General features: G+C 41.4%; 3 protein-coding genes across 3 annotated transcripts in view; 1 reads left to right on the forward strand and 2 right to left on the reverse strand.

Moving 5' to 3' along the window:
- LOC121719492 (polymeric immunoglobulin receptor-like) overlaps nt 1-2,509 on the reverse strand; it is a 69,931-nt gene extending 67,422 nt beyond the window's left edge. The window contains exon 1 of the mRNA XM_042105190.1: nt 2,381-2,509. Coding sequence (XP_041961124.1) covers nt 2,381-2,420 — 40 coding nt within the window. The 5' untranslated portion in view covers nt 2,421-2,509. The remainder of the gene's footprint in view (nt 1-2,380) is intronic.
- Nucleotides 2,510-3,672: 1,163 nt separating this feature from the next.
- On the reverse strand, nt 3,673-10,004 carry LOC121719480 (CMRF35-like molecule 8). The gene is made up of 7 exons (XM_042105172.1): nt 9,814-10,004; nt 8,174-8,494; nt 7,230-7,598; nt 7,011-7,046; nt 5,109-5,210; nt 4,761-4,807; nt 3,673-4,581 (listed from the first exon to the last, which is right to left on the reverse strand). The coding sequence occupies exons 1-7, from the start codon at nt 9,851-9,853 to the stop codon at nt 4,084-4,086; spliced, it is 1,413 nt and encodes a 470-aa protein (XP_041961106.1). The 5' UTR covers nt 9,854-10,004; the 3' UTR covers nt 3,673-4,083.
- Nucleotides 10,005-14,274: 4,270 nt separating this feature from the next.
- Nucleotides 14,275-21,843, forward strand: LOC121719517 (B-cell receptor CD22-like). Its single transcript, XM_042105235.1, has 11 exons — nt 14,275-14,458; nt 15,561-15,908; nt 16,662-16,916; nt 17,151-17,420; nt 17,877-18,125; nt 18,295-18,391; nt 18,673-18,703; nt 19,336-19,413; nt 19,612-19,679; nt 20,822-20,870; nt 21,023-21,843. Exons 1-11 carry the CDS (start codon nt 14,395-14,397, stop codon nt 21,113-21,115), a joined length of 1,602 nt encoding a protein of 533 aa, XP_041961169.1. The 5' UTR covers nt 14,275-14,394; the 3' UTR covers nt 21,116-21,843.
- Nucleotides 21,844-23,164: the final 1,321 nt, after the last annotated feature.

Raw genomic sequence — 23,164 nt, forward strand, 5'->3', positions numbered from 1 at the left:
TACAGTATATCATTGAATTAGGAGATATTTTTAAGACGATTAGAACGGGTGTAGAGACAGATTGATAGTCAGATAGAATGAAAAGACAGGTAGATCAAATTGTATCACTCAATATGGGAGAGAGAGAGATAGAGTGGATGACGGGTGGATGGGGGAAAGAGAGAGTGACAGATAGAGTCAGATAGAATGGAAAAACAGGTAGATGAAGTGTATCACTTGATAGAGGGAGAGGAAGATGGAATGGAGAAACAGGTAAATGAAGTGTATCACATGATGGAAGGAAAGAGAGAGAGTAACATAAACAAACACTGAGCTGTTAGTGGAGATGTGTGTGGACTGATAGGCCGAGCTGCATTTAAATATAGGCTACTCTGGTCTATGGCCCACTGTCTAATGGCCAAGAAAAAGAAAAGTTACTTGCCGGCCCCTGCTCTACACCTCGTGTCCAGTGCAGTTCTATATCCTTTTGCAATCTATGACCTCACGTTAGGGTTGCCACATTTGATTTGTGAAAATCCGGGATGCATAGGCGTGCATACATAGACACTAGGTGGTGCTAAAGCACTAGGAAGTTTGCCCTTTATCAACGAAAATGCCCTTTTGAAACTTGTTTTTTTTTATTTATTTTTTTTAATTATTAATATTATTAAGATTTTACTGAGGTCGGTTTTGAAATTATCTTTTGAAAACCTGAGCCATTAAAAATTACTGAAACAATGCCCCGAAATGAGCCACCTCCTTGCGCACACCCGACCAGCCTATCTCTCTTCCTTTGTCACGTGAACTCGCGCGGTCGCGCGCAGGGCACGCCAGATGCGCAGCGCCATAGCAGTTCAGTAAGCATCTTCAGATAGCAGGCATGGTCGCTGACAGGCTGCTTCTCCCGTGCCCCATCAGCCAGGTAACATACAGATCAAGCAAAATCTTACAGTTTGCCCTCTAAGCCCAACATGTAATAATTTTGTTGTGCAGTAAAATGTCTCATTCAGCACCAAACAAGCATTTTTGCTGACTGGTCACCTGATAAACTAGTTAGATGAAGCTAGATAAAGTTTTACGCTGTAGCCCAAATCAATGACAGATAACGTGACGACCACATACAAATAATTTCGGTAGATTTTGCAAATGTACGTGTTAAGAAGAATGTTTTCTGTTGTATATGTTTTGTTAGGCAACATATATTAACACATTCATTTGTGACAGAAGAAACGGGAAGTTCCCCATTACCTTTGAAAAATGCCCATCTGCATTCATGTAATGACAACAGTCAGTAGCCCACTATAACTCCTTCTCGTACTGTTTGGTCTCTTTATTGTCTTACAGATCAAGTAAAATCGTACAGTTTGCCCTCTAAGCCCAACGTGTAATCATTTTGTTGTGCAGTAAAATGTCTCATACAGCATCAAACAACTAAGCATTTTTAGCCAACTGGTCACCTGATAAAGTTTTACGCTGTAGCCCAAGTCAATGATAGATAACGTGAGGACGACCACATAGGCTACAAATAATTTCGGTAGAGTTTGCAATTGCAAATCTATGTGTTAAGACGAACGTTTTCTGTTGTATAGGTTTTGTTAGGCAACATAAATGAACACATTTTGGTCTCTTTATTGTCTTTATTGTATATTGATTTACTAATTGCAGCACAAGTCAAATTTCATTCAACATGTGCGTGTATTTTTTTTTATAATTAAGTGTTCCACGTGCGCTAAAAAGTGCCCCCCCCCCCCCCCCTCTCCTGAGCACCTGCCCCCCAAAATGTCTGTGCACGCCACTGCCGGAATGTGTGTGATGCTTGTGGTGAATACAATGTTGAAACATTTCCTATAGTTTCATACCTATATATTTGCCCTGATGCACTCATTGACACAGACACACACACTTGCTTTGGACTCCTTTCCCTGCTGCTGTTATATTAGCCTACAGAGCAACTAGGACAGGCGCGTATAACTACAAAGTGGGATCTGGGTCTGTGGTTGCACGGCAGTTCTAGGTAATAATGTAGACTCTATTTTTGCTGCCAATCACCAAAAAGCCAACAGGATTTGATACAATAAACACTACCAAGAACAAAACCGTTTGAAACAAGCAGAAATTAATTTTCACCAAAAACTGGGACAATTTGTGAAATATTATTAATTATCCGGGACAGTCACTCAAAAAAGAGAACATTCCCGGGAAATCCAGTGCATGTGGCAACCCGGTGGTATTTAGACGATTCATTTTTCATAGTGACACAGGAGGTGCCGGATCCAATAAAAAAAGGTTCCGGATCCAATGTTAGATGTTCCGGATCAAATTAAGCCCTGCTGAGCTGTTAGTGGACTGGATGATGGCTATGATATCCACATTTCATGAGCAAAGAGGAATAGAGGCTTCCCTTTAAGGAGGTAGAGGATCACAATAACCAGGAACTTCATTGTCCGGTGATCAAAGTCGGTTAATTCAGATAATTCCCTTTTTGAAACGCTGTTGTCTTTGCTTTACCTTGATGATACTGACAGCATTACAGTACGAGTGAGTATATGATATCCGCCTTCCTCACACCAACTCTCTGATCGCTTTCTGGCTGTGGCTAGAAACCCGGCAGTGGCTTGCAGCTTTAGCTTTTCAGAGTTGGCTGTTTTCGTGTTGGCTTCCCTTTTTTTTAACTGGTTGTGAAGTAGAGACAGTTGCCCTCGTGCCTCATTTTGCAACTGTTTAAAAATATGTTTGGACTGTGTGGGAGTGTGTTTGAGGTGTCTGTGTGTGCATGTGTACTCACATATGTCATCCACACCAGATGAGCTCTTGATGGTCCGATTAAAGAACACATCCTCTGTCCTCTCTTCCTGTTTGTGTGTGTGTGTGCGTGTTTTGTGTGTTTGTGTGTGTGTGTCTCATTCTGCCCTCTCTTTCAAACTGTCATGTAGCTGTCCTGTCATGCTGCTCTGAGCTGTGGTTAGATGTGAGGCTAGTTCACATTGCTCCAAATGGTCAATGTGGGCTTGAGAGAATGATAGGGAAAGATAGAGGGAGAGAGAGAAAAAAGAGAGAGAGAGGAATTGCAAAGTGTAACGTCTAACTAAATGCATAATAATGATGCAAAATATGTTTGCTATCAAATATGTTTAATATTATGAGAAAGATACAAACTGTGGTCAAAGAGAGAGAGAGAGAGAGAGAGAGAGGAATACAAGTAGCATGAGTAAGCCATGGTAAAAACAGGAAGTTTCCACCTTCTTGGATTTAATTCACAGATGGAAATGTTTGTAAGTTCACTGAGTTGACATCTCTGTCAAGTAGATAACTAAGTGGAACAAGTAACCGCAACCCCCCCCCCCCCCCCGGAAGAAGAATTCTCCCTCCTCCCAGCTACACTGACTGTTTAGAAGTGTGCAGTATGTCTCTGCCAAACACATATCTGTGCACAATATCAGAGTGAGCACTCTTATATTTTTGTTTGACTTCTGTCCCCAGTGGTTTTGCCCCAGTGGTAGAACGGCACCATTCACTTTTTTTTCCTTGGCTTGCCTGCCTTCCTACTCCATCCTTCCTCTGCTGGTGACTAAGGGAAAAGCAATTTGTTCTAATTTTTGGGGTAACCCCTTATTCCATGATTAGCTTAAAAAATGAGCAGAACGGCTTGGCTGGTTAGACACATATTTATTAATGTGTTAACAAAAAGTGGCACAAAATATTATTCACTGAAAATTACACACAAAGTATGACACACAAGGCTCAGAAAGGAACAACATGAAGAATTCAAAATAATGTTATTGATAGATAAATTGTAGTAAAACACTTAAAGACACTTCACATATAAAGGGTGGCCAACTGTCAGGAGAACCGTTTATCAGGTGTTTCTAGACAGCGTATTATGAATGATCACTTTACATGCCGCGAAACATCATTAACACGTGCAAAGTTGAGTCATTTCAACAACAAAAGTTACTATTTCTGACCGAGCTATGATGGTTTCTAGACACAATTGTGAGTAATATTTTTGTCTATATAACTGTTTGTCATTTTTTCCTAGAATCAGTACATTCAGCTCAGTGAAATGGATTCATGCATAATATCAGTGGTGTCAGGCAGAACGTGTTATGGGTAATTGAACAGTGCTATATGTGATGCAGTCTGTGGGGTTTCTGGGTAAGGTAACAGTGGAGTCACCACCAGGGTTGTTGGGAAATTGAAGACTTGAGTATGCAGAGTAGATTGCATTTTGGGCAATTGAGCCATAGAATATGTTGCATTATCAGATTGCATTTTGGGCAATTGAGCCATAGAATATGTTGCATTATCAGATTGCATTTTGGGCAATTGAGCCATAGAATATGTTGCATTATCAGATTGCATTTTGGGTAATTGAGCCATAGAATATGTTGCATCAACAGAGTGCATAGTGGGTAATCGAGCAGTGGAGCATGTTGCATTATCAGACTGCATTGTGGGTAAGTCAGTAGAGTATGTGTGGTTGTCAGAGAGGTTTGTGGGTAATTGAGCGTTGGCATAAACAGCGTTGTCTTCGGTTCCAGCTCTGTTGAGAGGGTGGGTGGGTTCCTGTATCTCCTCATACTCACAATCTCTGTGGCCGGACTGAGAGAGAGAGAGAGAGGGGGGGGGGGGGGGGGCAAATAAGCAAATAGACTTATAGAATGATGTCCTAAATTGTAGTGACAACATTGCATTTTTTTATCATGTAATCTATCTATTTTAGCTTGTATGGAGAATCAAAGCGCTCAATAACTTCCGAATGTTCCGAGTGTTTCTCTTACATCTTGTTGGTTGTTGTGTTCTTCAAGGTTAGAATCAGTCGCCAGACCTGAAGAAGAGCACAAGCACAAGCAGAGATTAAGCAAAATCAATTTTAAATTTAAATTGCCTAGAGGGTTAAAGTTCCTTTTGTAAGTGACCCTCTCTCACAACACAATCGACATAATGACTGTACTTTCCCAAATCACATATTTTATGTATCAAGAAAATGCATTGTTCAACTCGATCCTAAAAATGTATAATGGACATTAAGATCCAGATAGCTCATCCCCTTCCTCAATGGACAAGCCTCAGTGTGTGTGTGTGTATGTGTGTGTGTGTGTGTAAGTGACATGGGCATTGAGATCCACCTTTACTGTTGTTCCTTCTGTGTTGCCAACAAAAGAAGAATGCGGCTCCAAACACCAGCGCAGCCACCACGACCAGAGTCATGAAGAGTGGGGCCGTAATGCCTGAAGGACACATAATTACACACACACACATATGCACGCACACACACACGCACACACACACACACACACACACACGCACGCACACACACACACACGCTCGCACGCACACACACACACACATACACACACACACGCACGCACACACACACGCACACACACATGCACACAAACACACATACACACAGGGTGCGATTTGTAGGGGGGGATGGTGAGGATTTCCCCCCCTCTGGTTTTCCTATCCTTACCTCTGCTAAATTATTTTTATTGTCGGGGGGGACAACATTTATCCCCCTCTGCCCCTCATATTGATTAATGCTACTTCATATAAGTAAAGCGCTGCAACGTGAGACCAGTCTAGTAGGCTAGCCTACATAATAATCTGACATCAGAAACGCACCGTCACCGTCAGCACTCATGCTGCTGACACAGTGGCTGCGTGATAACTTAATTTGGCCTTGATCGTGCAGGACGTTTCAGAATGTCGAGTGTGTAATCCATCATAAATGGCTAGTTTCAATGGAAAAGTTAGCTGGACAAATGAAAGAAAACGAGAAGGATTCAGTGAAGCATATCGTCATATTTTAGAACCTTCAAAATTAGAAAACTGATGCAACTGAGGACAACTGCACGTAGAGTAGAACGTAGGCCTATTGTCCGAAGGAACTTACATTACAGTAAATGAGGAGATATTTGCTGAATGTCACAAAAAGTGTTACAGAAATTGCTTGGCATTGCTTATTCAATGGCTCTCTACCGAAACACCTGTAGTTTGCGGAGGACGAACGAGAAAGCACCCGTTTGATAAATCAGCCAGTAGGCTAGGCCTAGTAGACAAATAACTTTCAGAAATAATCTGTACTGCAAAAACGAATGTTGGTGGGTATTTAAACTATCTAGCGGGTGTTTTAACAGCTGTAAGAAATAGAAGCTTCATGGTCTTTATGTTGTAGTTCGTAAATTATTTTCATAAAACTTCAAGTTGCCCTATAACTTTACTCTCCAAACTCTTCACTGCACTGTAGCCAATTACAACTGACAGTATGATAGTAGGCTATTTATTTTCTGTAGGCTACAATAAACACATTTATTTTTTCAACTTTTGCAATATTACACACTTGGCTACTGAGCGCAAATCAGCAGGAGAGAGAATGCACGTAGCCTACGCAGCGTGTAGCACAATGTGTAGGCTATTTGGTTACCAACTAACACTGTTAGCCAATTCACTAACATAAGACTTCAGTGCCATCATATACAACATGTTTATTTACACAACAAATACAGAAAGGATGGAGGCAGCAAAAGTAGAGAAGTCATTTCAGATGGGGCAAGAACAAGGTGAATTTGTATGCTTGTCAAAACGTAGTCCTACCCTGCATTAGAGGAGCTGATCATCATACCAAGCACACTCGCTGTTTAAAGTCATACACCACGGTAAACTAAAACTAAAATGTTACAAAGGTGGAAAATTATTTTTTTTTGGGGGGGGGGGTTACAAACTCATTCAAAATCATCCCCCCCTCTGGTTTTTACACAAATCGCACCCTGCATGCACACACATGTACTTATACAAACTTACACAGATGTACTTATACAAACACACAGAGAGACATAGAACCACAGCACCAGTTCGATAAATCCATGACTCATCTGCCAGAGATCCTGTACAATTATTGTCTGTTGCAGTATTTTGTCAAGATAATGTTGTTCACACAAACACACACACACACACACACACACACTAACACAGACACACACACTAACATGCACACACATACAAACACATATACACACCGTACTTACCTGGTGAAATATCGTTTGAATCGTCTTTATGGGATCCTGTAAAATTATAAAATTATTATAATTCATTACAGTGCATTCATCTTTAAGCAATACTATTTGATTGGAATAGCTCATTTTGCTGGTAACTAATTGAACTTCACTTAAGATAATAAAATAATGTTGCAAACACTGTACACATTTATCAATATAAAATCACAAACTCTACAGTGTAAATACTACCATTCTTCACGTTGAGTATTACTTCAGTGAGGTTGTCCACTGAGAGAGGAGAGTTCTGAAAAGAGACGTGGACACCACACCAGTACGTCCCAGCATCCTCTGTAGTGAGGTTGGTGATGTTCACCATGAAGAATCCTCCAGTGGTGTTGTCATAGAGATAGAACCTATCTTTACCTCTGGAATCTTTTTGAGGTTCGATCCATTGATCTTTTATCCCTGTTCTTATTCTATCCGTACATGCAACTGCTTCATTTTTACAAAAGTATTTCATTACATTTCCGTACTTCCCCAGGTCATAAGGGCACATAATAGAGATGTTTTTTCCTGTATATCCCTCATACACAGGAGGTATTCTGGATTCTGTTTTACCTGTAAATTAAACAGAACACCAAACTATGTATAAAATGTATATGAATTTCTCAGAAAAAACATTAAGCCTATTTTAGACCAGTTTTTTGCAGTGCAATTTGTAGACAAATGGCAAATGATTACTTCAGCTGAATAAGGTTATTTCAACCCAAATTAATGCTTTATCAAATGCAATGCATTGTTTTAAATACAACTCTTAACATTCTGTTAAATAAGTAACTGAAACTCCATACAAACTAAAAACAACAATAAAATAACACAAGCAATAACAACTCCTGAACAATATTAAACAAAAATAACATAATTTAAGCAAAACCTACAATCATGCAACGTTGAAGAAAGTGATGCAACGTTGAAGAAAGTGAAAAATATAAAATTCACTCCAGATCTTGATCATGTAAAAGTACCAAGATATGGTGACCCTATACTATTTATGCAAATGTGAAGTAAGTCAGAGCATACATGTGAGCAGAAAGACCTGATTACACTATTATCATCTGCTTATCAGGGGAGGGACATGTAAGACAACAACTCAACACAAACAACAATCACATAGAGTAGATCCCTTTACTCACCCTCCATTACGTTCAAATATGCATCAGTGCTTTTAATCTCTCTCCCACCAACTCCACACCGATATTTGCCGCTGTCACTCTCAGTTAAGTTTCTGATGGACACTTTCAAGAAGCTTTTGGCAGTGTTGTCATACAGAGAGAATCGGCCTTTGCTTTGCCACCACTTTTCTGACACATTGCTCCTGATTTGTTTATCACAGGACAAGTTGTGTCCTTCCTTGCAGAAATATTTTTCTTCATTCACATGTGCACTTGTGTAGTTACACTTGATAATGATGGATTGACCTGCATACTCTGTCAAGTTTAATCCACAAATCCCACCTGCCAAAGGAAGGCACAGAACATGTGTTTTTCCCTCTCATAAGTTAGTCATTAATGACCGATGTGCATGTTTGACTGTTGAATGTGAGAGATGTAGGCTGCGGTTGCCTGGCTCTTATTAAGATACAGTAGATACTGAAAGTTGACATGACAATACAGTATATCATATTGAATTAGGAGGTATTTTAAGACGTTTAGAAGGGGTGTAGAGAGAGATTGAGAGAGTCAGATAGAATGGAAAAACAGGTAGATGAAGTGTATCACTTGATAGAGGGAGAGAGAGAGAGAGAGTCAGATGGAATGGAAAAACAGGTAGATGAAGTGTATCACTTCATGGAAGGAAAGAGAGAGAGATAGAGTCAGATGGAATGGAGAAACAGGTAAATGAAGTGTATCACATGATGGAAGGAAAGAGAGAGAGTAACATAAACAAACACTGAGCTGTTTGTGGAGATGTGTGTGGACTGATAGGCCGAGCTGCGTTTAAATATACTGTAGGCTATTCTGGTCTATGGCCCAATGTCTATTGGCCAAGAAAAAGAAAAGTTACTTGCCAGGGCCCCTGCTCTACACCTCGTGTCCAGTGCAGTTCTACTGTATATCCTTTTGCAATCTATGACCTCACGTTAGGGTTGCCACATTTGATTTGTGAAAATCCGGAATGTGTGTGATGCTTGTGGTGAATACAATGTTGAAACATTTCCTATAGTTTCATACCTATATATTTGCCCTGATGCACTCGTTGACACAGACACACGCACTCGCTTTGGACTTCTTTCCCTGCTGCTGTTATATTAACCTACAGAGCAACTAGGACAGGCGCGTATAACTACAAAGTGGGATCTGGGTCTGTGGTTGCACGGCAGTTCTAGGTAATAATGTAGACTCTATTTTTGCTGCCAATCACCAAAAAGCATGCCTTTTATGTCTGTGTACGTAGGCTACACGGGATTTGATGCGATAAACACAACCAAGAACAAAACCGTTTGAAACAAGCAGAAATTACATTTTTTACCAAAAAACGTGACAATTTGTGTCCCGGGAAATATTATTAATTATCCAGGACAGTCACTAAAAAAGAGAACATTCCCGGGAAAGCCAGTGCATGTGGCAACCCGGCGGCATTTAGGCGATTAATTTTTCATAGTGACACAGGAGGTGCCGGATCCAATAAAAAAGGCTCCGGATCCACTGTTGGAGGTGCCGGAACATGTTCCGGCATGTTCCGGCTCAAATTAAGCCCTGCTGAGCTGTTAGTGGACTGGACGATGGCTATGACATCCACATTTCATTATGAGCAAAGAGAAACAGAGGCTTACCTTTAAGGAGGTAGAGGATCACAATAACCAGGAACTTCATTGTCCGGTGATCAAAGTCGGTTAATTCAGATAATTCCCTTTTTGAAACGCTGTTGTCTTTGCTTTACCTTGATGATACTGACAGCATTACAGTACGAGTGAGTAAATGATATCCGCCTTCCTCACACCAACTCTCTGATCGCTTTCTGGCTGTGGCTAGAAACCCGGCAGTGGCTTGCAGCTTTAACTTTTCAGAGTTGGCTATTTTCGTGTTGACTTCCCTTTTTTTTAACTGGTTGTGAAGTAGATACAATTGCCCTCGTGCCTCATTTTGCAACTGTTTAAAAATATGTTTAGACTGTGTGGGAGTGTGTTTGAGGTGTCTGTGTGTGTGTGTGTGTGTGTGTGTGTGTGTGTGTGTGATATGTGTGTGTGTGTGTGTGTGTGTGTGTATGTCTCAATCTGCCCTCTCTTTCAAACTGTCATGTGGTTGTCCTGTCATGCTGCTCTGAGCTGTGGTTAGATGTGAGGCTAGTTGATTCACATTGCTCCAAATGGTCAACGTGGGCTTGAGAGAATGATAGGGAAAGATAGAGGGAGAGAGAGAGAGAGAAAAAAAAAAAAAGAGAGAGAGGAATTGTAAAGTGTAACGTCTAACTTAATGCATAATAATGATGCAAAATATGTTTGCAAATTTAATATCATGAGAAAGATACAAACAGTGGTCAAAGACAGAGAGAGGGGGGGGGGAATATAAGCAGATTCAGTAAGCCATGGTAAAAAGAGGACGTTTTCAACCAAACATAGAGGAAGGGATGAGGCCACACTAGAGAGAGGGAGAGAAAGGGAGAGAGAGAGGAATACAAGTAGAATGAGTAAGCCATGGTAAAAACAGGAAGTGTGCACCCAAATGTAGCAGAAGGGAGGAGGCCACACTGGGGCGAGAGAGAGAGAGGGCTTGGTAACCATGGGAACATTAACCACTGACCCGAGTTACAGCCTTCTCACCCTCAACGGAAGTCACACATTTTAGAACTCAGGAGTGTGGCCACAACACTTACTGGACAAATCTACTGATTTTTCACATAGATCTACGTTTTTGTGGAGGTCACTGAGTAATGTTGATATGAAAAAAACCCTGAAAACAATCAGTTCTACCTAGCTCGAGTTGCTGCAGCCAACAGTTACAGCCTCCAGGCAGCTACAGTGCTACACTCTGGGGTCATGTTCATGAGTCCCCATGTTCATGCCCCCCAAAAGAGTGAAGCACTGTAGCTGCCTGGAGGGTGGAGACAACACTTATTGGAGAGCTAGAACATGGTGAACACGAAATCAACACTTACTGGAGAGATGGAACATGGTGAACACGGAATCAACACCTACTGGAGAGCTAGAACATGGTGAACACGGAATCAACACTTACTGGAGAGATGGAACATGGTGAACACGGAATCAACACCTACTGGAGAGCTAGAACATGGTGAACACAGAATCCTGACTCAACTGAGCTTTTTCACACTTTTAATGGAAGCTGATGTAATTTTCAAAAAGGCTACAGTGCCTCTTTCATAGATCTATTCTTGGCTAAAGGTCAGAGTTTATGTATGGAATTTGTACGTTATGTATGATGTCACGGGAGATTAACATTTTCAAATACATCCACCAAAACACCACCCAACCCCCAGGCTATGTCCTCTTACTCCTCATAGTATCCTTATCTCTCTCCATCTCGCATACTAGTTCACTTCACTTTTTCATTATCCTGTGCAGGCAAAAAATGTGATTTGTGAGTGAGACATCCCCTATCGTAGTTCATTTAATTTGACCATGGTTACATTTCCCTACCACTCTCTCTCTCTCTCTCTCTCTCAGATTATGATTGGAGCTGGGCTAGTGTGCAGTAGCCTTAAAAATTGTGGGCTCAATTCCACCTTTGTGCCCTTAAGGCAAGGCACTTCACCCCAAGTTGCTCAAGGGACAATGTAATTACTTCGTAATATAGTTTACATATACAGTATAAGTAACTTTGAACAACAGTGTCTAAATGTAATGCAAATGTAAAAATGTAAATGATTGGTGTCGTCTAACGTAACTGTGGTAGATTTTGAAGTATTTTATTATGGCGAGACAGTGCGGCTCCGCATGCAACCACAGGTCAGGTACTTCAGGTGACGTGCATGAGGCCGCCCATGTTGAAGAACACGTGGATAAAAGGCCGCCCGTCTCGTCCGCGTACTGTACTTCATGGCCACGATTGCTGCGTAGAGCAGGGTTGGTCAGGTTGCGGAAGCACGAGATGCTCGCCTCCATCACATTCTTGGTGCACTGCAGAGAAAGAAGAAGAGGAGGAGGAAGAAGAGGAGGAGGAAGAAGAGGAGAAAGAAGAAGAGGAGGAGGAAGAAGAGGAGGAGGAAGAAGAGGAGGAGGAAGAGGGAGAGTTGTATTTAACACAGGATCGGCACAGGAGTTCCCCTGTCTGCAAACAGAGCCCCAGTAGTTGGAGCTGGCGGTGCCTTATGGTGATCTTTGAAACAGAGAAATGCAATGAGCATATTCTCACTTATACTGTATTCATTCATATGTATTTAGGCAGTATTAATAGTTGTAGGTTTGCATTTCATTCCACAAGAACAGCCCATGCTATTTGGGTGTTGTTAATGGAGAACAGCTGTTCTTTTGGAACTGCTACATAATACTACCAGAACTATGCATGGCCTGTTATATGATCATAATTTGTGTCCTATTGCCTTCTAATTTACCAGTAATAATCAGTAGTTAGGAAGTAATATCTGCTTAAGTCTTAGTTATTGGTCTGTTAAGGGTGAAATATGGTCATGCCTTGTAAATGATTAATTAACGAGTGATAACTGCTAATTAAGGGATAATATCTTACTAACAATTATGTTAGTTACTGGCAAATTAATGATGAATATGGGTGTGTTAATTTAAAGTGTTACCGGATTTGGAATTATCACACCTTAATTATTGTGGGGACAAAGAAGCAGGCAATACAGACATTTTGCTCTACACATGTTTGTGCCTTGACTGTGATCTTTGGCACGTTATGACAGCACACTTTGATTTTTGCTACCCCTGATATAACTTTCAATGCAACTTTCCATAGGTAGTTAGCTTCAATAAACACCTGGATCTCCTTATATGGACAAATATAGCAGTTTTGGTTCCTTTTTGTAGGCAAACTATTCTTGCCCTCTTATTCACACCATTATGTATGTGGGAAATGAGTAAAGGTAGAAGGAGGAAGTTTTTCACCATTAAGAGGGAGAGAGAGAGAGATAGAGTGAGAGAGAGAGAGGTAGAGAGAGTGAGACTGAGAGTGAGTATGCAGGGGAACCACTCTGGCCCAAGCCACAACCTTGTTGTCCTCAACTGAAGTCACACACCATTTGTTGTTGCTAATGGTTCTTAAAGCAACAGTGTCTCATTTGCAGATCTTGTCTAAACGTCCTTTAAATCGATCTTGGAGTGTGTGTCATGAGTGACTGCTGTGCTTGAATACTGGGTTGGCCTACAGATGTTATACTGTGTGCATCTTGTACAATGTTCACTGGCTGATTGTTGATATTATGTTAAATGAAAAAAATGTGGTCTCTGTGGACAGCCCAGGTTCTAACAATGGCAACAAAAACTACTTGGTCCAGCCTAGACCATAAAATCATAATCTGTTCCAGCCAATCACTGACAAGACGCGTGTTTAGGAGAGTTTCAATAGCACGGGAGGGAGGGGGAGGGTGTTGCGAGCTAGCTTTTTTGTTTTGTTTGAGCGTCAACAGAAGTGACCTTACCCAACATCCCTTAGAGCAGCATTAAGCCTCATTGTACCGAATTAAACTATAGGGTAACCACAGCAACATTAACCACTGGCCCAAGCCACAACCTTCTCGTCCTCAACTGAAGTCACACACCATTTGTTGTTGCTAATGGTTCTTAAAGCAACAGTGTCTCATTTGCAGATCTTGTCTAAACTTCCTTTGAATCTATCTTGGAGTGTGTACAGGATATGTGCAAATAAAAGACTAACATACAAGAATATTTATATGACTAGATGCACTGCAGAGAAAGAGAGAGAGAATGAGAGAGAGAGAGCGATATCATGGTCGTCATGACATATGATGACATGAACTGATGACATTTGGCCAAAAAAAACAACAACCACATTTTCAGACCTGCTGCACACACACACACACACAACTGTAGAGGTGAAACCTCAAACGTTTTATTGTATTTGTAGTAAACTACAACACACACTCCATTGACCATCACACCACCACATCTGGCCAAAAAAAACATTTTCAGACCTGCAGCACACACACACACACACACACACAGCTGTAAAGGTGAAACCTCAAACTTTTTCTATGTACTAAACTACAACACTCACTACAACAATCAAACAAGAGAGGTAGATAGATAGAGAGAGAGAGAGAGAGAGAGAGAGAGAGTGGTGGAACTTACCCACCGTCCATCACAGGAAGGAAGTCCGAAGCTACTGCTCTCTACTGTGGTCTTAGCTCATCTACGATTGACTCCCCATCAGTCTTGAATAGGAGCCTGAGCTCCACCACTACGGTCCTGTTCAAGATGCCCAGCTTCCTATCTCCAATGTGGAGTCTGTGTTGTATGGCACTCTTAATCTCGCAGCAAGGTAAAGACATTTCTCTTTTTTTCTAACCTAACACGAGATGACATGTAAGAGGTGAAGTAGCTGTTATCTGTACTGGTAGGTAAAAGTAGTTCTGGCTGAACTTTGGACACATTTTGTAATTGTTCAAGACATTTGGGATAACTGGTTCGTGACTAGGGAGAGCTGGACAATCCGGTTGTTAAGTTGTGATGCAATAATGCACTGATGATTCTGTTTCTGAGTCCAACTGGGACCAGAGCTGCTCGGTTTCTCCATAGACAGTAAAAGAAAGACATGTTTCCCCCACAGCACAGAGTAGCCTACAATGATGGACATGCTACTACTCACCTCTGCCTCAACCTCATAGAATCTTTTTTTTTTCATGGAGGCCTGGACTTTACTCTTGATTATATCATATGACTGGGCAGCTACGGTAACAGCACATTTTTGTACCCTCACTAAAAAGGAGGTGATGGTGAAAAGGTTTGCACCCTGAAATGGCTTGTGTAGACTAAACAACCGGATAAGCTGGGCAATACGGTCCTTGTGTTTATATAGGGTCATTTTTTTTTTTTTTTTTTTTTTTATGCAGCCCTTGCCACTTAATCTACTAAACCCCTCTTCTACTGCACTTTTTACCCCCCCCCATTAATGCACAAATAGGCTGACACCAGACATAATTTCACTGCATTTCTTACTTCCAGTAACTATATGCATGTGACAATAAACTTCCTTGTATCCTTGTATCCTTGTATTGTAGCTTCTGAGGCTGATGAGTTTAATCAAAATGCTAGCCATTTTTCATGCAAATGCTCACAGAAAGGAAATGCAACCACATTGGTAGAGGAAGTGGCTTTACCTTCTGCACGAGTCTAAGTTAAGCTCAGATAGTATGCAGAGAGCAGAGGTGAATGTGAGAGTAATTATAGATGGCAAGAGAGAGAGAGAGACTGAGCAGGAGTAGATGAGAGAGAGAGGCTGACATATCATATCACCAAGTACAGATACTCATGGCAAATGCTTGAATAGCAGGCCTCCCTTTACCAGCAACAAATTGCATTGCTATGTCTTTGCATGTTTGCTCTCTCGAAATACACTGCATACTGTATGATTTCATTGATAGGATCCTTGACCTTGGGCCAGACATGGGGTGTCCTATATGGACAGCAGAGTGTTTGCGTATTTCATGGGGCCTCAGTTGTCCTGCCATGTGAGTTCTCCCACCCAAAAGGCCTCCAGGTCAAACAAGCCTTCTGGATCAACGATGCTGCCAGTCGCTCCGATATTTCTAAGGAGGAACGTTACCGCAATCGAGTGCAATATTTGGGGGACAAGGTCCGCAACTGCACCCTGGAATTGTCTGCCTTGTCCGCAGCCGACGATGGAGTCTATTGGTTCAGAATGACAACAAATGCAAATGTTACATCCGAGAATTGGACAGGAGAGCCAGGGGTTCAGGTGTCTGTGACAGGTAAGTAGTGACATTTTGACATGAAATATATTGAAATACATAGGAAATAAAAGTTTGTTGAAGATTTTTCCAGTACTTATTGTCACAGTATTAAATCATGCAATGTGTTTAAGTCCATAAATCTTTGCCTGTAAATATTTGCAGTTCTACATTTATTGCTACGTCTTTGATATGCAACATTTATTCTAAAACGGATAGTTCCGGTCCTTAGTTTTGATTGGCTAAATAGCGTTTGATGCCATTGTAATGACTGGCTAAATAGCGTTCGATGCCATTGTAAACCCAGTGCAACCCTTCATGTTGACCGAATTTCATTCTATTTTACCTTGCCACTATGAATTAATACAGAAGTTAGAGTTGCTGCATGTAGATGTTACATGGTAACCATTCTGATAGAAGAAATATATTTGTTGTTGGAAGAATGATTATCTATGAATAATTTCTACCTACGGCCTCCTGGAGCTTATTGCTTAATTTTGCTCTATTGCTTCTGTTGTGTCACTCAGTAACATTTACTTATTAAAGTATATGTAATAGTAATCATGGAACAAAATGCAAATATAACATGCATACTTACATGTTACTTTACCGGAACTTATGCAGAATTAATAAAGAATGTGAACCACTGTTAAAGTTGTTGGCTGAAAATTAAATGGCTGAATCTAGCCCCATGGTGGCTAAAATAGGAACTGACAGCAGCATTTCTAGAGCCAGGTTATATCCCTAAACCACTTACTGTATATGATCACACAGGCCTCCGTGTTTCGGGCCCTAAAACTGCACTCGTTGGGGAAAGAGCTATGCTTGAGTGCACCACCACCTGCCAGCCACAAGCCAAAATGCCATACACGTGGATGAAGAATAACAAGCCAATGTTGAATACGACCACCTCCACTGACACAGAAAAACTGATCCTGGGTCAGATCGCCATAAGTCACGAGGGGGAGTACGCTTGTGCCCATGGCAACAAGGTCATCTCTTCGCCCGCCATGAAACTCTCTGTAGAATGTGAGTGTTGAATAGAAGGCGTGTGATACTGTCTATGTGGAAACAGGCAAAAATGGTCACGTCTTGTACATTCCCCTCGGTTGTATTGCGACACCTCATCCATCCCTTTTACCATTTTGGTCATCTTTACGTACCATTTTTCCCTGTTGTGAATGGTTAATTCATTAATGCATTTAATTAATTCATTCATTCATTCATTCATTCATTCATTCATGTATTTAATTACAAATTTAGATCCCCCAAAGAAAACGTCCATCTCTGTAACCCCACCCGGTGAGATTGTAGAGGGAGTTCCAGTGACTCTGACCTGCAGCAGTGATGGTCGGCCCTCTGTGAAGACCTACACCTGGTACAAGAAAACTGGACCAAACGTGTCTCAGATCGGACAAGGACAAAACTACACCTTCAAAAATATCAGTACAAACGACAGTGGACAGTATTTCTGTATGTCAGCCAACAAACATGGGGGACAGAATTCAACATTTGGATTTTTCGACATTCTCTGTAAGTTCATCATCCACTGTAAGATTAAATTTAATGTTGTTTTTTCCTAGAAAAAAATCACAATTATAAGATGAATTTTTAATATTCAGTCAATCAAAAACAAACAAACAAAAACACATAAATAATATCCTTAAAAATCATTGCTATGGGCCCCACGCCGTAGTACCCCGGCGACCCAGGTTCACTTCCCGCCCCGTGGTCCTTTCCAGATCCTACCCTGACTCTCTCCCACTCACTTTCTGTCATTCTCCACTATCCTATCATATTAGAGGCATAAAAAAATAGTATATTTAAAAAAATAATATGTATAAAAAATAATATATTTTAAAAAATCATTGTTATGTTTTCATTCCATCCAGTGTCTTCAGTGATTTAATCTAATGATACTTTTACTTTGTTGTGTTTATTTTTGTTTGTTTCTGTGTATATTTTCTTCTGTTTGTTTGTTTTTTATAGATCCACCTCAACACACGTCAATATTTGTTCATCCTGCCGCTGAAGACCTGGAGGTAGGATTTGTGTCTATGCAGTGTAGCAGCGATGGCAACCCAAAGGTGGAGAACTACACGTGGTTCAAGGAGAATGTGATGCCCCCTGTAGGAGCAGGACAGAACTACAGCACAGGGGAGAGTGGATGGTTCTACTGTGAGGCCTGGAATAAAGTAGGAACGCAGAAGAGTGTTTCTCTGCACATCGCTGGAAGAAGTGAGTGTTTCTGTGGGCGATTATTCATTTCTGCCTTTGTTGTTGTTTAGTTATTGTCTTGTTTTCTTATGTTCAATAAACATTGAGTTCAAAGTCACAGTCAATTGCTTTTAATACTGTACCTGTTGCCATGACCGTACTCTAATGCTGTGCTTTTAATTATTTTTAGGGAAGTTCAGTTTTTTGTTTATGTTGATTTTGAGCATCGCAGGTATATTCACTGTGTGCATTGCAGTGACTGTTGCTTTGGTTTGCAGTTTTAAAAGGTAGGTTTAATGCAAAGAACATTTTTTATCTGATTTCTTCAAATACTGTTCTGCAAATTTAACATGTACGGTAAAGCATGATATATGATTCTGCATCGATTGTACGCAGAGCCTACAAAAGTAACCTACAGTGTATGCCTTTCTGGTCATGTATAATATGTGCTGGCCTGTTTGCGTAACTTCATAATTCACAACCAAAACATTAGCTAGGCTATTTTTGTACTGTACATACATTTTTATTTATTTAGCCTATTTCATTCTTCCTTCCTCTCTCTTCCCAGGAGAAGTACAACCAGTCAGAAGAACCAACAGGTAATCAAGTGAGGAATATGTTGACTTTGGATCACTGAATACGCCTGTGCCTATCCAGAAAAGAAAATAGAGAGAGAGAGAGAGAGAGAGAGAGAGAGGGAGGGAGTGTGTGTGTGTGTGTGTAAGTGTGTGTGTGTGTGTGTGTGTGTCATGCATGTGTGAGAGAAAAAGAGAGTTCAAGTTCAAGGTCGGTATGAAAAAAGCCAGCTCGCCACTCCTTCCAACTTTTTGCTGTGCAATTGAAACTCTCCTAAACCTGCATCTCATTGGTGATTGCCTTGAACAGCTTGTTATGTTTTCATGGTCCAGACTGGACCAAGTTGTTTTTGTTGCCATTTTTGGAGCCTGGGCTGTCCACAGAGACCAGTTTTTTTTACAGTGTAATCAGGGCACAGGCAGTTAACAGATGGTGAGGTGATGTTTGCTGTATGTGACAAAAAATGTTTTAGCTTAGAAACCGCCTAACATAGCTTAAAACACTTATAGGTCTGAATGGCAAAATAATAGGATTTTAATCATGGGATAAAATATGTGGTTAATCGCAGTTAACTATAGAAATGCATTCTATCTGATTAATCATGATTTAAAAAATATATAATTTGATTAATTTATTCTTCTCTGTTCTGCGTAAGGCACATGCTGACCAGAGAGACCTTAACACTGACACCTACGTAGCCCTCCAGATGAAATCTATAAGCTCCGATTATGAAGTCAGTCGCCACTGGGTCTATTATTATTATCATTATTGTGTGTTTGTGTGAATGCATGTGTGTGTGTGTGTGCGTGTTTGTGTGTGTGCGTTTGCGTGTGCCTGTGTGTGTGTGTGAGAGAGAGCATTGAGTGTACTACATAAACTACAAGCCTGTGCGTTCCTGCTGAAAGAATCCTCTCCTGCTCTTCTACCACAGACATTGACCAGAGGCAAAGACAATGAATGCACCAATGACGTGTGTGGACCAACATATGAGAATTTAAGGTACTTCATTTTCATAGAGACTAGACACCTGCATTGTGTTGCAAATTTAGCCTGACGAGCCAGACCCACATTAAAAAGTAGGATCTGGGCACTCACTGTTTGCAGTGCTCAGTCCGAGGGGCGGGATAAACGGTCGTCTTTCAAATTCCCTCTGCACGCAATAGGACAGCGCTATGAGTCCCATGTGTTTCCCCACCAGCGGAGCAAGTTGGCTAGTTAAAACTTTTGACCAAAACCCTGAGTGACGCAGTTAATTGGTATTGGTGAGAACCATTTAGCACAAGCTCAGCGAGCATTGATTGCATTTCCATGGTTTTGCAGGTAGACTCATGCACCTCCTGCAAAATGACAGCAATTTCTTACTCCACCCTCCCCCCTCAGCTCCACCTGACTAGATCTGCTTGGGACCTTGGGGGGGGTCTTCCTTTCATTAATGTAGATGTTTATTTTGTTTTCCTTTATGCAGCAGCAATTATGGAGAGTCACCACTATTAAGTGGTCAGTCAGTCACTCTTATTAAATTAAAAGGTGCTCTAAGCGATGTTACACAGTTTCTAAGCTAACACATTTTTGACACATACAGCACTGTAAAAAAAGTCAACCTCTGTGGACAGTTCAGGCTCCAACAAATGGTAACAAAAACAGCCTGGTCCAGCCTGGACTGTAGCCTGGGTTTTTTCCCATACTGCTTTACACACGCAATTTTATTCACGCTGCTAGGCAGCCTGGATTCCATGGACACGCTACTGCAACCTGGATTCCATGGACACGCTACTGCAACCTGGATTCCATGGACTTCATTTTCACCTCAACGAAGGAACCAATCACAGAACGGATCTGCTTGGGGGGAGGGGGGGGGGGGGGATCTTCCTTTCATTAATGTAGATGTTTATTCATTTTGTTTTCCTTTGTGCAGCAGCAATTATGGAGAGTCACCACTAACTTGGTGAAGAGGTTTCTAACAGCAGCAGCATCTAGTCTGCCAACACTAAACAAACATCTTGTATTTACATCAATAACAATCTTGCTATTACTTATTCTGAGAGTTTCCTGTCTGAAAGGCTGTTTTTGTGACTTTTCTCTATTGTCTCGTCTGCCCACAAAGCTGCGTTCTGAGTCTATCTCTATTGTCTTTACATCAGGGAAGATACAGATGCCTGGTCAGACTCTATGGAAGTGCAGGTCACACAGGTATATATGTGTGTGTGCTGTACTGTATGTATTCTTGTGTGAATTTGTGTGTGTGTGTGTGCGTGTGCATGCGCTCTATGTATTCTTGTGTGAGTTTGTGTGTGTGTCTGTGCGTGCTAGTGTCAAAACCGTGCCAGTCTCTCTTCCCCTAGGCTGTAAAGGTCACGGTGGAGAAAGCCTGGGACAGTCCTGAGGCTGTGTATGAGAACCTGCCGGAAGAGAGAGGAGGTCAAACCCGGAACTGATGCTGCTGGTCAACTGTAGATCAGAGCCACAGACACAGCCTCAGGGTTTGCACGCCGTGACCCGAAAAGCTGTGAGTTCGACTCCCAGCTTCCATTCTTGTGCCCCTGAGCAACACACTCAACCCAGAGTTGCTCCCTGGAGTCTGACCCTGCAATTAGTCGACATCTGTTAGTCGCTTTGGGTAAACGTGTCAGCCAAAACAGATAAAGAAATCACGATTTCACAGAAAAAGAACTACACTACCCAAAATCCTAAACAGTAAAAAAAAGAGTCTTTGATTGGTAGCAGTCACGGTGGAAATGTGTCATGGATAAATTGCTGAAATGAAATAAATCTCCAAAATGAAATGAAGCGTATGATCACGATTTACTGCATAGCTGGTGAGCGTGAGGCTTTTGAGAAATTCAGTTGCGGAGCCTGAGTTGAGGTGAGACTGTAAACACACAGGCAAGAACAGTAACAGATATCCGTATTGTTACTAACAACATTGAATCACATTTTATCTTTTATAAATGTATTAGTATGTATTTTTTAGCTTCAATAACGATTACAGACAAGGGATGTAATGAGAAAATCAGAATGTACAGTAGATATGGGATTGAGTATCTCTGAGTGTCATGTGTGGTGCCCTGATCTGTGAAATGTCCGGTTCATGACAGAATATAAAGTAAACAAATAAAAAATAAAAAGTCACTGAAAGGCTAATGTTCAGGGTACTAGCCTTTAGGGTGAATGGTTTGCATTTGGTCTGTTCAAGTACATGTAAATAGATAAAGATCTGTGTTTCCAGTCATGTGTTTGTTGTGGTCCATTGTTTCTATGGGGTATCTATGGAGTATAAAACAGAGACACGTGCGTGTTGTGTGCTTCAGATGAGTCCATGTTTTACATCGGAGGATCTGATACTTTCTCTGTCTCTGTTGTTCCATGATGGTGATGCTATCACTGTAAACTTGTCACCACCAAGTCATGCCACAACATTTTCTTGTGCAAATGAGCATGTGTGCTATAACAGATATGTGTGTGTGTGTTATGCAAAACCCTCAAGATAAACAACAGGCACACAAGGGCAGCCATAAAGGTCAGATCATGAGCAGCCGTGGCCTACTGGTTAGGGCTTTGGGCTTGAAACCGGAGAGGGTTGCCGGTTTCGCTCCCTGACCAGTAGGAAAAATGTACGGTTGAAGTGCCCTTGAGCAAGGCACCTAACCCCTCACTGCTCCCCGAGCCCCGATGTTGCAGGCAGCTCACTGCTCTGGGTTAGTGTGTGTTCACTGTTCACTGCTATGTGTGTTCACTAATTCAAGGATGGGATAACTGCAGAGACATTCACCGTTTCTCAAAGTCAAGGATTCGTGCTTGGTAGAACGAGCCCTGCCGAGTCAAATCCTTCAGAGACGAGGCAAGGCTTCTTCATCGCATTCGGAAAACACACAATGAAACAGACTAGCGAATATGCAGGAAGCAGCAGGTGCATTATTATTAAAAATCATGTGCGCACAGGATTGTGGGTGTTCCAAGTGTGGCAAGTGGAAGGTTAGCTCTCTATTGTGAGACATGTTGACTACGCCATCTGAGGCCCTGCCCCTCAGAATATTCAATGAATTGGACTATAATTTGTTACCTAAAGCCCAACCAGGCAACACAGGTTCGTGGTCACAGGAAAACCAGAGGCGTGGTTCCAAAAATAAACTCTGTCTTTATTTACATTCATTAAAAACATACAGGGAGTGGGTTCTCTCCAGACAGTCAGAACCTTTGCCACTAAGGCACTGACACAAATGGCCTACAAGGCCTGGACACACATGTACAATATACACAGTCACACATGCACAAATACACACACACACCAGCAAGAGACGGAGAGATCAACGAATGAGCCACTAATTCTAATGCACACCATATGCACTCACACTCTGGAGACAACTTACAATAAAAACACAAACGTTCATTCATTTCACAACCACAGCTTCTATTGACACTTAACACGCAGGGCGTTCAAGGCCACTTTCACAGACAGAATAAAGCTGGACAAGAGCGTCCGTTGT

The sequence above is a fragment of the Alosa sapidissima genome, chromosome 9, assembly GCF_018492685.1.
Source record: "Alosa sapidissima isolate fAloSap1 chromosome 9, fAloSap1.pri, whole genome shotgun sequence".
Taxonomy (NCBI): domain Eukaryota; kingdom Metazoa; phylum Chordata; class Actinopteri; order Clupeiformes; family Clupeidae; genus Alosa; species Alosa sapidissima.